At 31.3% G+C, this 15709-nt stretch overlaps 1 protein-coding gene across 1 annotated transcript; it reads left to right on the plus strand.

Moving 5' to 3' along the window:
• Positions 1-1129: 1129 nt before the first annotated feature.
• LOC115891212 lies at positions 1130-15339 on the plus strand. The gene is made up of 6 exons (XM_030911635.1): positions 1130-1442; positions 4565-4618; positions 4852-4908; positions 6029-6132; positions 9946-10200; positions 15307-15339. The coding sequence occupies exons 1-6, from the start codon at positions 1130-1132 to the stop codon at positions 15337-15339; spliced, it is 816 nt and encodes a 271-aa protein (XP_030767495.1).
• Positions 15340-15709: the final 370 nt, after the last annotated feature.

Consider the following 15709-nt stretch of genomic DNA (forward strand, 5'->3'; position numbering starts at 1 on the left):
TTGTTACTTTTTTACATGAGATACTTTAAATATTCAAAGAAGCTTGTAATATTCTAGTAAAAGATGGACCAACAATAATAATTGATCATGTGTAAAACGTTTTCATGTGTGTGAACGGTTTACTAGTTTTTTTTCACTTTTTCTAGTCTTTGTTGGTGGATACGCAAATAAAACAGTTTAAAAGTTTCATATTTTCAGTATTTAGGAGCTAACATCAATAGTCAGTGCGACCAGAAAAATTTTCAAGAATTGAGCAAGCGAGAAAAATCTTCGTGAGAATGAAATCATTTTTTACAAGACGAGACCTCAATGGGGAACTCAGAACTCGAATGGCCAGATGCTACGTCTTCTCTGTGTTACTCTATGGATGTGAGAGCTGGACACTGAATCCACAGACCGAAAAGAGAATAGAAGCCTTCGAAATGTATGTATACAGACGGATGCTGCGAATCTCATGGGTACAAAGGATCACCAACGATGAAGTACTCCAACGCATGCAGAAACAAAAAGAACTGAACACCATCAAGGAAAGAAAAATGCAATACCTGGGTCATGTGATGAGAGGTGGTAGATACGAAATACTGCGCCTCATAATAGAGGGCCAAGTGCAAGGGTAAAGATGAGTAGGAAGACGCCAGAACTCATGGCTAAAAGATTTGAGGAGATGGTTTGAACGCTCGTCTGCGGAAATCTTCCGGGCTGCAGTTTACCAGAACTTCCTCAAAACTTATGTTTTCCTTAGATATACCGTATGATCGAATAAAAACAACGTCAGCGATGGCTATGAAATGAATATCGCTGTCATTTTAAATGTAAAATTACATGGGAAATGTCATCGATCGTCATTTCCAAGCCAACTGGACGCCGTTTTTTTTTCGATCGTACGGTACTAAAAACCTACTTGTTACAGTATGAGTAATTAATTAATTGTTTGTTTTTCATTAATATAAATTAAAAGTTTCACATATGTTTATCAAAACTTCCTCAAAACGTATGTTTCCATTAGGTATACTAAAAACCTACTTGTTACTGTGTGAGTAATTAATTAATTGTTTGTTTTTACATTAATATCCAATTTTGCACGCGTTGAGGAAGTTACGGCACTGATTCCTACCGTACGAATTTAAATATGGACACAGTCTGGATACTCTGCTTCAGTGTTAGTTCCGAACTTAACCGCGAAGAACCTGATCAAAAAATGATTGTAGGAAGGAAGACTACTTTATTTTATATCGTTTTTATAACAATTTTTTGTATATGTTCGTGCAGTGGCAAAGATAAATGTAACAATGAAACGGAATGTTACAAAAAAACTAAAGAAGGTATCAACGAAAAATGGGAAGATGTTAATATATATTTGGAATACAAGAAGGCTGTAATGACCGTGCCGAAAATTACAAAAGCACGAAGAAATAATCCGAGAATTCATGCTACAATTCCTGGTAAGTAAATAATGTTTTAAAACAGTTAACATAGTAGGTGTAACATTTAGGTGTGAGTTTGAAACACCCTGTGGAATATGTTAAGAAAGCAAGGCATTTAAAAACCATTTTATCATCTAGATGCTTCCTTTCTCGATAGTTAGCTTTATTTTTTTTTGGAGATATTTGCTTTTTGAAGAAGACATTAACATTTTTTCCCGTATTAAGATATTATGTTTTCCTATTTTTTTTTCAAAAATACAAAATCACAGACCTCACAGGTCTGTTTCTGGGGTTAAAATATACCACCCCTAAAACTATTTCCACTATAAATTTCATTTCAGTTTAAAATAGGTATTATACATGAAAATTGGAGATGCATTGTATTAAACTTATTCTTTTGTCAAACTGTTTACATAATTATAAGTATTAAATAATAATAATGTAAGCTATTAAATAATAATAAAATCGCTGGTTGTTAAAGAATAAAAATAAACAATCTGGAAAACCACACAGTCCTGTATCTTTAGCGATAACGGACATATCCGAACATAAAAATATTTGGAATCTACATGGTGTCCCACTTAAGCTGGATACAAACCAATATCTTGGTTGTTTGTTGAGCGATCTTTTTCATTTTTGGCAGGAGGCTGTATGACTATAAGACGTACATTTTGCCCAGGGTAAGAAATGCGATACCTCATAGACGCACTTTTTAATGGGGTTTGATATTTTTCGAGTCAAGCGTAAACTACCCTTAGGACAGAATTTATTTCAAATTTGATAAATTATATTGAATCCTCCTTACCCAAGATACTTAAGTTCTAATTTTTATAAATATTGATGCAGGGTGTGTTATTAAAATAAGACATTTTTATTTTTATTATTTTTTTTAAGTAATTACGACGCCACTGGATAAACAACTGGTTTATTATCAATAACCAATTATAACCAATTACCAATTAATAATCGATTTAAGTTTTCAGATAGCTTCCATAATTAAGATACGATACAAAAAAGCTTTGTTTAGAGCATATTTTTTAAAGTTAATAGTGATTGTTTTAAATATCTATTTGGATTTTTTTAAATATTCCTCAATAAAACGAATAAAAATCATATTTCAGATTCCATTGAAAACTGGGGTTTTAAATTATTTTGTAACTCGTTTTATTCATTTGTATTAGCAAACTTAAAAAGCAATTTTTTAAAGTAAACAAAATAAATTGAAAGTAGGTATTTAGTTTTTTTGCATCGCATCTTAATTATTATGGAAGCTATCTGAAAGCTTAAATCGATTATTAATTGATAATTACTTATAACTGGTTATTGATAATAAACCAGTTGTTTACCCAGTGGCGTCGTAAGTACTTAAAAAATAATTATAAAAATAAAAATGTCTTATTTTAATGACACACCCTGTATCAATATTTATAAAAATTAGAACTTAAGTATCTAGTATCTTAGGTAAGGAGGATTCAATATAATTTCAGATTTGAAATAAATACTGTCCTAAGGGTAGTTTACTCTTGACTCGAAAAATATCAAACCCCATTAAAACGTACGTCTATGAGGTATCGCATTTCTTACCCTGGGCAAAATGTACGTCTTATAGCCATACAGCCTCCTGCCAAAAATGAAAAAGATCGCTCAACAAAAAGCCAAGATATTGGCTTGTATCCATCTTAAGTGGGACACCGTGTATATATATGTATGTTACTACGTATGCTATACATTAGGGTGTCCGTTATTTACATAGTTGATCATTTCTCTCACGACGCTCTCTAGATTTTTAGTTTATTGTCTAAAAAAAATAACAGACCATTGTAAACCCTTAATATTCACCATAAACCTTACCCCAAAGACGATTCATTTCCTATTTAAATTACATGGGAATTTGCCACTTTTTGCAAATATTTTTTTTCTCTTGATCTCTCGCAGCCATAATAATTACACACTCTTGTACAGAATTGAATGCTCTACAAAAAAGGTCTCTTACAATTTTTCGATAAACCTACTCCTTCAAAAGTTATTCACGGTTAAAGTTTATCACTCGGTAAATTCCTAAATTTTTGAACTTTTTTGACAAAATTGTGATTATTTTTGAAAAATTTAATCTAATATTTGAAAAAAAACAATTTTATGATACCATGATAAAAAAATTGATTCATGAAAAACAATTGACTGCATGACAGGCAGTTTTATTCTAACACTTATTATAGTATCAGGCAGAAAATGGTTGAAGCTATAAAAGTGAATAATGACGAAAAGTTCGATATTTCTAAAGGCTTCTTTTTTAATCAGGATGATTTTAAATGGTTTATAAACAAAAACATTGATTATTTCATGAACTCAAATTTGTTACAATTTTTACACGGTTTAATATTGATACAAGTTTTCTGCAGTTAGACAGTACTAGTTAAAGGATCCTGGATATATGAGAGGCTTAGAAATTATGAAAAATTTGAGAGTAGTTAATGATACTGCAGAAAGAGCTGTTAAATTGTCAGAAGCATACATTAATATTTTATCTAGAAGTAAAGATGAAAAACAATATGTGATTCAGATTATAAGCGAGTATAAGAAGAAATATCAAAATCCAACTAAAGAATTTTTGTTAAAGTAAATCAGCTATATTTGAATGGTTTAAACTTCATTAGACTTGAAGATCTCTTAATTCCCAACTCAGAACTGCATATTTCTACAGTAATAGATTAAATTTTTCAAAAATCATCATAATTTTGTCAAAAAAATTGAAGAATTTAGGAATTTACCGAGTGGTTAACTTTAACCGTGAATTACTTTTGAAGGAGTAGGTTTATCGAAAATTTATAAGAGACCTTTTTTGTAGAGCGTTCAATTCTGTACAAAAATATGTAATTGTCATAGCTGCGAGAAAACAAGATCGAGGGAAAAATAAAATTTGCAAAAAGTGGCAAATTCCTGTGTAATTTAAATGAGAAATAAATCGTCTTTGGGGCAAGGTTTATTGTGAATATTAAGTGCATAGTTCTCGGGGAGATGCTATGTTAAAGTAATTAAAAGTAAAGACAATATCTGTCCAGCGAGAGGTTTCATGACAGTTGTCTGTCATTGTTATTTGTAGGTAAATGATAGATAATATGATTCATGCAAATTTTTTTCAGAAGTTATAATGAGGAGTCCAAGTATACCTGTCAACCTAAGGGAATATGATAAAGGTAATATCATACTTGTAAAAAGTATTGTATGAAATGAACATGAATTCAGAGTATGAAAGTCCGGTGACTTCTTAAATTTTTTTTTATTCAAAGATTCAGACAGATTTTAATTAGGAAACCGTATGTATATCGTTATGAGTAGTTATTCAATAATTAATTCAGATTCATTTCCATGTCAAATTTAACGTTTTTTTTTCGATGGTATGGTATTTTGTATATTATTTTTGTCGTAGGTCTTCATATAGCAGGTCCATCTACGTTTCAGGTCACTTCTGAGAACTTTCTACATGGTAGGTGTTATTTTAAAGTACAATAAGTATAATTCTGAGTAAGTATGTATCAGTAATTACTAATTACTAATTTGCAGACTTAGAAAAATTGCACAATTCTTTCTAACTTTGATACTGATATATACAATTTTCTCGTACATTTTTTTAATTAATCAAAAAAAAATTACAAACATCCTATAACCGTTTAAATATTATTGAATAACGCCATAAGGTCAAAATATGAAATCTCTTTCTTTTCTCTCATTAATCACTGCAAAAATTCTAAAGTGCACTGTTAATATTTAGAAATCAATATACAGGGTGGTCCGAATTGTAGTCCGGAAACTTCGGGAGCATATTCTGCAGATAAAAAGAAGTAAAAAACTTTTTATAAATGTATATCCTAAAAGGCTTAGTTTCGGAGATACAGGGTGTAGAAGTTTCATTTTTATTTCGTTTTTTTCCAAATAATTTCTGAAGTAAAGTCAATATTTGTATGAAAATTGGTGTCTGTTAGTTTTTTGACATGAGAAATTTGATTTTGATATCATTACGACTCCTATTTGTAGAGGGCGCCACCTACATGTGTTTTAACTGTTTTGAAGAGTAATAACTTTTTGTCCGTACCTGTATAGAAGTATGTAAAAAATGTCTCTTGATAAAAATCGTTACGAGCAAGCCTTCTCGAGATATTTAGAATGGAAATAGTCAATACATGTCATTATTGACAAAAAATAAACATGTTGAGTAGATAGTTATTTGACTAAAAAAAACTCTATTTTTTTTGAAAAAATTACCCGATGCGTATCACATCTACGCCACTGGTTGAAACTAAAACCTCTTCTTTTTACATTTAAAGTGTCTCTGTTAGGTAGATTCCTATAATGAAATTTTATAACGATACCTTCAACTTTTAAAAACTATTAAAGAATATCTTTAATTTTTCAAAAACTTTAACACTCTGTATCTTGCGTAAGAGGCATTTCCGACCCATAGTGTGCTATATCAGAATTAATATTTCGACGTCCCCTATGATTCCTCGAAAGCATGACCGACTTACAGGAATCGCCCTGTATAAGTAGTTATCTAAATATTATATCTAAATAGGGAGGCATATAGTTTTATAGCTACATATTTTTAGCAGAATGTACAAAACAATTCAATAAAGAAAATTTAAGCATCGAGAAACAAGCTCATTGTAAGGCAAGATCTATGGTGGTCCATCTTCATACTGATGAAGGAGAGGTAAGAGTTTCATAAACTGGCGAATATAGAGCTCCACTAGCTCTACCCGTAGATGCTTCACTGGTGGTTTAGCTACTTACCGTTTCCGAGAGGAAACATCTTATTTTTATTTATACCTTTTTTTCTCTAAACATAATGGCGAAAAAACAGATTTTTCGAAGAAAATAGTATGACCGTTTTAAGAACTTTAAAAACAAAGGTTTTTAAAGTGCTTGAAAAGACATTTTAAATGTTTTTTAAAGAAGTTCGTAGCTCAAAAACTCGCGAAGTTATGATAAAAATAAAATGGTCTCACCTCATTATTTCGAAAAAAATAACAACAAAATCTATGACTAAAATGATAAAAATAAAAACTAAGCGTAATAAAATTCATATACAAGGGTAATACATATACAGTTGGCTATATTTAGGTACTAACAAAGGACTCTGCAAGTTCGAGCAGTTTAGAATGCCTAAATTTAGAAAAAAGTTGAAAAAATTAAATTCTTTCTTTTTCATTTTTTAAAATTCTTTAATTTTTTTGACATATTGCAAAAACTAAGCAAGATACGTAAAAAATGCAACAGGGTAAAATTGAAGGTTCTTTTTTGCAATATTTTTGCTCTCTTTCAATTTTTGTGTGGATCTCTTCATTTCGTAGATATTACGTTTTATTAGTTTGACTTGCCTGTAAGGACCACCTTCTTGGAGCTCTTAAGCTGCGTATAAATATGTCGAGACGAGTGCGAGAGACACCCGAGACGAGTCAACCTCAAGCGGATTTGAGGTTGACTCGTCATATTTGGACGGGGTCTGAGCTTCGAGCCGAGCCTATGCCCAGCCGGACGGCGTTGTCTCCGTTTTTTCCGGGGCCTTTGGCGAACCATCAAAAGGATTGGGGCGTCTATTTAACCAGTGGCGTATAACACCGCTGTTCATGGAACAAGTACCGAGTCTCAAGGAGCTCGGATTCCACATCCCATTTTTATATAAAATAAATATTCTTTCCTTTATTTGTAATAATGTTAATAATGCATCCTAACTAGAAAGATGCAATTTTGTCTTCTCTAAAATAGTATAGGTAAGTTAGCCAAAGTAGGTAAATCTCATATACAAAGATTTATTAGTGATTTCTTTTATAAAAACATGAAAATTTTATGAAAAATGAATAAACGTAATGAACTTTTCGTCGAGTTATTAACGGCTCAAACGTAAATTATGCGCTATTTCTGCTGAACGGAATTAAAGATGTAAAACAAGCTTCTTTACATATAGGATGCATAGAAGATAAGAGAGGCAAATCGAGTGTGTTGAAAAAGGTGGCCATGCTCTCAGAAGTTCCTTACGGTACTTTCATAAATAAAGGGAATCGACAAAGAAAGGAACGATTCGATATAGAAAAATTCAGAAATTTGAACTATCCAGACTACTAAGAAACTTAATTTAAGGCAAATATGAAAATAATAAAGTTCCCGCCATAGAAATAATTAAAAAATACTCTCCGAGCTTTAAAAAAACCCTGTTCAGAAAGCACATTACGGCGAAGGTTTAAAAAACTGGGAATTAGATTTAAAATTATATACATAATAATATTTTAAAAATTATTAATAAGCGTGCTGCAATGATGGAAAGCCATAGAATAATAATGTAGCGAATTGAATACCTTGAAAAAATATACAACTTTAGAAATGAAGAAATGCAGATATATTATTTACAATATATGTTAGTTATTGGCATTTAAATGTAGATTTAAATTAATAATTTAAATCTTAATTACTTAAATTTCTAATTTTTTAAATAAATAAAGTCGAATTAGGTCTTATCTTACAGTGCTTTCAGATGGAACGGAGCGTCCGCGACTTGGAGCAAGTACCATGAGCTTATATGAACAATTTCACCTGGCTCGCGTGTGCTCCTTCCGGATGAGCTATCTTGAAAAAACATCCGTGCGGACGCTCTGCGCGTACGGTCCGCTCCATCTGAAAGCGCTGTTACTCTATTTAAAAATTTTATAGATATCCAAACCACATACAAAATATATTATTGAATGAAATAACTCTCGACATTTGAGCGACGTTTCAAAAAGGTTTCGCCTGTGCCTCTTTTTATCCTCTCGCCCCTATTTTTTATTTTCAAAGTTGCCAACCCTAGGTTAAGTATTTTATCATTTTCTTCCAAGTGTTTTTAGTAATTTGAGATCGTTTGATGACTGATTTAGTTCTGATCCTGGTAGTTTTTTGTAGAAAACAGTGCCACCATCGTCGATTTTTTTCGTTAAATGCGAATAAGAAAATATCCTGATTATATTCTGGCCCTATCCCTTATTATTTTTATTTACAAGCGATCTTAAGTTTATAACATATACATATATTTTATTTAATTGTTAACATTAGGGTAGTTTTACCAATTGTGTATGTGTGGAATTCCACTGATATGTGTTTTAAGTTGTTTGTTAAATTTTTAAAATTTTTTGATTGTATTTTGCTCTCTTAACTTTGTAGTGTCCTGAAGATGCAAATAAATTTTGCGAAACGTCGACAAATTTAAAACAAAGGACTTCTGTTGATTTTTTTCGATCCTAATCCAATTAAAAAACACATTATACTTAAATTTATTAATTAATTTTTTAAAATATTGAATGGTATCGAATAATACTTTAATATATTTATCAATATTTTAAAGTATCGATACTTTATATTCAATACAACCGATACCAAAATATCGATACTGCCTCAGTATCGCACAGCCCTATGAAGAATTTTGTGGGTTCGCCAAAGGCTCCACTGAAAATGGATAGCCGCGAGACAACGCCGTTCGACTGGGCAGGGACTCTGCTCGAGGCTAAATCGCTCGGCTCGAGGCTATAATATGACGAATTCCGCTTGAGGTTGACTCGTCTCGTCCTCGTCTCGGCATATTAGTACGCCTTTTGGAAAGAATTTGCTATAGCCTCGTTTCATACTCGTTTCGGGTTTGTCTCGTACTTGCCTCGGCATATTTATACGCGGCTTTAAAAACCAAACATCTCGTAAAAATAAAGAGTTCAAGACTGTTACAGTATAGAGGTTAATTTGTAGCTCGTGTAATTTCCTACAAATTTATAGTTTTTATTTTTATGATTTTAGTCATAGATTTTGTTGTTAATTTTTTCCGAAAAAATGAAGTGACCATTTTCGTTTTATATTCTCGCGAATTTGAAAACTCGAACTTAAAAAGACCTCTTAAAAAATCATCTAAAAGGTCTTTTCAAGCACTTTAAAAACCATCATATTCATTTTCTTCGAAAAATGTATTCTTTCGCCATTATTTTACGGCAAAAGGTTACAATTTTTAGTTTTCGAAAAATAAAAAATCACCTTTACAGAGTGATAACTGGGCTATTATCACACCTACGGTAATTAGCAAAAAATGAATCGATTCGTTATTCCAAAGGCGTCATTTTTACTTTACATGAGTTAAAACGCACGGTTTTTGAAAGACAGAAAAATACTCAGTTTTTAGATGAAAAATCAACATTCTCAATCCTAAATATCTCGGAAAATATTAATTTTCTCACAAAATGTGCTTTATCCTATCCTGTTTTTTGCTTTATCCTTTTATTGATTTTTGGAATTGAAATGGGTGATTTATTTTTCACCCTCTAGAAGAGGTGGCACTCATACCCACTGTAAAAATTTCACGTCAATCGGTGCGGATGTTAAGAATTCGGAGGTAATACCCTATTTTTATCCTCGCTTACTGTCCTACAACTATTTAAATTATTGTGTATCTCTTCGAATTTTTTTCTTAGCTCATGATGTCATGAGGAAATCTAATAAAAAGTATTTTTTTAAGGTAAAACCCAGTGCAGTTTTAACAAAATATTGTTCAGGATCGTGTAAAATGGGACGAGTATGCACAGCAACACAAACAGCAAATAAGACAATATCAGTTCAAATACTATGGTACTCGGGCAAAGAGTCAATGTGCAGAACAGTTCTTATACCCGAAGACAGAAAATGTAAATGCGTGTGTTCGCAGAATAAGTCCAGTTGTACTGCACAACAAAAGTTCAATAAGAAAATTTGTCAGTGTGAATGTCAAAATCAGGTAAGTAAATAGAATCTCATCAAAAACATAGAATGTACGGCTCGCAACCCTAGATCATATATACTTACGTGGATAAGTAAATCACTATGGAAACTGTCGCAAACATATCAACGACTTCCATTTATCTTCTTTTTATGTTGCACACGCGGCGCTTCTACTTTATCTTTCCTTGTCGAGGACCTAGCGTCCACGCGCCAAATTTGAACATTAATTTTAAAAATTTAATTGTAAAACGCATTTATTTGAACAATAAATTGAATGTTGACTGTCACAAAGATTAAATTATATAAAAAATACATTTAGTCACTCCGTACGAATACCAATATTCTTAGGAAAACCAAACAGAAAGTATGCATGTGGTTTAATATAAATAAAAGAACAACGGAATACTTTACTTTCCTATGAAAAGATAATTCGGGGACCTTTATATTAGAATTGTTCTTAGACAAGGAAAGAGAGGGGACAGGTAACACGGCAGCTGAAAGTGAGGCAAGTTGTCACCACGCGAAATTCTCCAATGGCGTAGCATCAGAAATTAGCTTGTACCTAGACGGTACAAAATATTTATTAAAACGTAAACTAATATATCGTTCATTTTTGAGTAATGCATATACAGTTCGTCTGCTGGATCTGTGTCTATAAAAGGAATGCGGACAAAAAACATTCAAATAAACAACAATATATTTTATACGTCGACTTGACGAGTACGTCACCGCAAATAGCTCCGCCTACTCATTTTATTGGCTACTTGCAAATTTGTCGAATTTTTATTGATGGGACGCGTCGTCCATTTTTTTACGAAAAACATGGAGAGAATATCGTTTCCCCTCTCACGGATACCCCGTAGCTACAGAACGGACAGACGTACTGTACAATTTTGTATTTTATAGTCTCACCTTTATAATATTAGAATATCTAAGTCGATAATGCAAAATTTATTTAACAGTCACAGTGGACTGATTATCAAGATAATTATTTATTTATTAACGTGTGTATAATGTATAATTAAATAAAAAATAATGTAATAACATATATTTTAAACGTGTATATACATATATACTGTATGATCGAAAAAAACGGCGTCTTGTTTGTTTGGAAATGACAATTTCACAAATGAATATTAAAATTACATTATTCATTGAATATTGAATCCGTAAGCAAGTGTGAAGAGAATTGGCTAGATTCATTATTATACCGTTTAATCGAAAAAATACGACGTCCAGTTCGCTTTTAAATTACGATCGATGACATTCCCCATATAATTCTACATATAAAATTACATAAAACTATACAAAACGACATCGAAAAAGACGGCGTCAGCGATGGCTATGAAATGAAGATCGCTGTCATTTTATATGTAAATTATATGGGGGAATGTCAGTCGATCGTCGCTTGTTAGTCAACTGACGTCGTTTTTTTTTCGATCACAGCGAGTATTAACGAATCTAGCCATTACCCTTCAATACTTGCGTATGATCATCGGTCATCGGGCTTTTATTGATTAGTTACCTTCAATCATAAGAATATCCTATTTTAAAATTATTTAATAAAAAAAACAATTCTAGAAGCTTTGTGTTATTTTATTTATTTTTAAATTTTTTAATTACTCACTGAAACTATTATTATATACTTAAATTAGCAAATTTTTTGAAAGAATATATAAAAATATATGTATGTAGTAATAGTAGCTCATCATTAAAGCGAAACCATTTCGTCGTCATCTTGGCAGGTAAATAAGTTTATATAACTATACATACAGATTTTTATCACTAGATTTTTCATTTTTGCTTTATATATTTACATATTTGATTCAATATTTGGATACGCACATTTAAATATATGTGGTCATGTATTGCAGAAATTGTATTTTCTTCTGATTACAATTCCCACGCCACTGGAGAAACCAGGCTGAGTAGCATTTGAGAAGTTTCAAACATTAATTGAGTAATACAGATATTGAAATACTACTTGAAATTATAAAAAAATAGTTTGATTTGAATGTGGTACAAGACATATTAAAAGCATTTTACATATTTTTACTGCTATGATGAAAAAATGTACATTTTATGATCACATAACAAAAGTTGTGTATCGATTTTTACCTGTGAAATGTAATTCCAGCCACTTTTTTCTCGCTTCGGCCTTTGCAGCCATACGCTGAACATCTTACCATACTAAACAACACAGTTTATAAATTTAAAACAAAACAGTTGTGACAAAAAACATAAAAATTCGCTCGGTGTCACCTCGAATCTTGTCTTGAGACAAGGAAAGAGAGGGGACAGGTAACACGCATATTCCCCGTGATCGGTTAGTGAGGCCCAAATACGTTTAAAATAAAGATTTTTAAATAAAATTTTATTTACGTTTAAAATAAAATTTTATTTAAACGTATTTGGTGAGGCCAAAATTCGTTCGGCGGCCATACTATGGTGACAAGATTTCGAGGTGACACCGAGCGAATTTTTATGTTTTTTGTGACAACTGTTTTGTTTTAACTGTGTTATAGTATGGTGAGATGTTCAGCGTATAGCTGCAAAGGCTGAAGCGAGAAAAAAAATGACTGGAATTACATTTTAGAGGTAAAAGTCGATACACAACTATTGTTATGTAATCATAAAATGTACATTTTTTTCATTATAGCAGTAAAAATATTTAAATGCTTTTAATATGTCTTGTACCACATCCAGAGCAAACTATTTTTATTAATTCCAAGTAGTATTTTCAATATCCTATATTATAATTAATGTTTGAAACTATAAATATTGCTACTCAGACTGGATTCCTTCAGTGGCAGGGAATTATAATCAGAGAAATACAATTTCTGCAATAAACATTTTTTTATATATTTTACATGTAAAAAAAATGTATAAAGTATTGTTATCAAATATGTAAAATAATAATATTATTGTAAACTATAAAAAAATGAAAAATTTTGGTTATAAAAAATCTATATGTATAGTTGTTATATTATTAAACTTAAATTTACCTGCCAAGATTTGCTGGGGGTGGACAAACTGGTGGTGGGCTACTTGTTATTATATTTTTTTAAATATCCTTTCAAAAAATTTGCTTATTTAGGTGTATAATAATAGTTTCAGTGAGTAATTAATAAAAATTTAAAATTTAAAATAATATAAAAATTTAAAATAAATAAATATTTAAATTGTTTATTTTTCTGCGGAAAATTTGGATATTCTTATGATTGAAGGTAACAAATATTAAAAAATTACATTATTCATTGAATCCGTAGGCAAGTGTGAAGGGGATTGGCTAGATTCATTATTATACCGTATGATCGAAAAAAACGGCGTCCAGTTGGCTTGTAAATGACTGTCGATGACATTCCTCTCAGCCTTTTTTCGATGTCATTTTATATAGTTTTTATGTCATTTTATATACATTTAAAATTAACCGCTCACTGAACACACTTGCATCCTTGGCTATATAAAAGCGGTCGATAAAAGAGTAATTAATACAACTTTTAAAATAAAAAACGCAAAAAACAAGCGTCGTTACACAATGGAAATAAGATTATGACATATGATTATGACAATATAATGACCATGAAAAGTTGGTTTCCATAACAATGTGATTACTTTTGAAATACGTGCAACTTTGAATGCGCATGCGCAAAGTAAGGTCCCCGAGAAAAAGACACCTATTGAACGTTTCATAAGTGCAATAAAGAAAGTTTGAAAATGGCATGTCGTGATGTTGGAAACATATTTTGTGAGAAAAAAGTTGTGAGATTTCATGCGAAAGCATGTCAGTTTATTTCTTTGAATAAGAAGACTAAGGAAGGAGCATAATGCTATCCATGTATTCATGCATGGTGGGCGGAAAAGGCACCATAAAAGCTCTCTAGGGTGGGGATCCTTGACAGTCCTGTTTGACGATTCATTTGACACATTTGAATTTGATTTGAAATTTTGTGGATTTGTCAGTCTTTACGGAGCTGATTTTATGTTATTTATTATTTATTCTACTACTGATAGTTGTATAAAGGTAGTAAATCTAGATGGAAATTGTGGCAGAACTTAAATTAACAGTGACACTATCGCGATTTATCGAAAAGACTCTAAAATAGTTGGTTGTGTAGCGTGCGGTAGATCTCGGCAAAAATTGAGTGAAATAATGGAACAACTTTTCGCTAGTAAGTGACTATATAATATACATACATACGTGTAGTAAAACCGATCATTTATGAAATTCACTTAAATTAACTAAATTATATATTTTTTCTTGCATTTTAGCTTTTATTTATTACTTGTCAAAGATTAGATGTCAAAGAATTTAGATACGTTAATTTGACTTACCTGCTTCAGTAGCGTATCGGATGTTTGTGTTAATAAATACTTATTATAACTTATCATTTTTATTAGAATTATATATTTTTATAACAATTTTAATAACTACCAACATTTATTCACAACGTAAAATAAATCAACAAATTATTGAGTCTACCCACGTCTAATTCTACATCATAGTTTTACATTTTTAAATAAAATTAGAACGACACTGATAAACCGGAATTTAAGTCGGCCATATTTGAGGCCCATCGCGGTGTACCTAAGATTTTTGATATGCTCCTTCCTTAGTCTTCTTATTCAAAGGTTTATTTTATTTAGTTTCTATAGCATCACCTATTCAACAATGTTCTTATAAATTGTTAATATCAATATCGGCCATGTTTATTTCTGTAATAATTTTCAATATCTGGCCATTGCCCGTAGTGATATTCTTCTAATTAAAGAACTTTATTCTGTAAGATTATTCTGTGTAGATTATTCTTTTATAATTAACTAGTTGAAGCCTGGCGCATCCGCCACGACATCGACATAAGGAAAAAAAAATACTTTTTATTTTTGTTTAATTAAATGAAAAACAAAAAATCCGGCGATGACAGTTTTTAGAAGAGCCAATTAGCTATCTTTTAGTAAAAAAAGCAACTTTCTAGAGCAAGTCGTTACTTCAGTAGAGACGACACAGATAAACATTAGCATTTTATATATGTAGATTATGGTGTCGTGCAATTGCCAAGTAACATTCGTCAGGTCTATCATCGGCTTAAAATTTAATTATTTCCGTTGTAATTTTATTTAGAATGAACGTCTACATTGTGAAAAAGAAAGCTAACAAGACGGGTCTTCATGAATGGGATGATCAAACTTGCAGTTGCGTCTGTCGTGAAGAGGAAGCCATGCTCAACCGGCACTTGGGACAAAAAGATATGCGCGTAAGTTAATGATAGTAATGCTTTTAAATATTATGTATCCCTTTGTTTTATGTATGTTATCTTTGTGTATTGCTTGAAAAGAATTCCAGGGGTTTTTTTCCACTAGTTTTTTAGCTCCTACACCGGTTTTTTAGCTCCTAGAATAAAAAAACCTAGGAATTTTGTTTAAGTGCAAACCTAAAGTATGTACGAGGATGTATTTAGTGAACATATTTTAACTCCTATGACTAGAAAAGTGTGACTGATCGGGATGATTTTTTAATGGGGACA

Source organism: Sitophilus oryzae, unplaced genomic scaffold, assembly GCF_002938485.1.
Source record: "Sitophilus oryzae breed Bouriz unplaced genomic scaffold, Soryzae_2.0 scaffold_980_pilon_pilon, whole genome shotgun sequence".
NCBI classification, from domain to species: Eukaryota; Metazoa; Arthropoda; class Insecta; order Coleoptera; family Curculionidae; genus Sitophilus; species Sitophilus oryzae.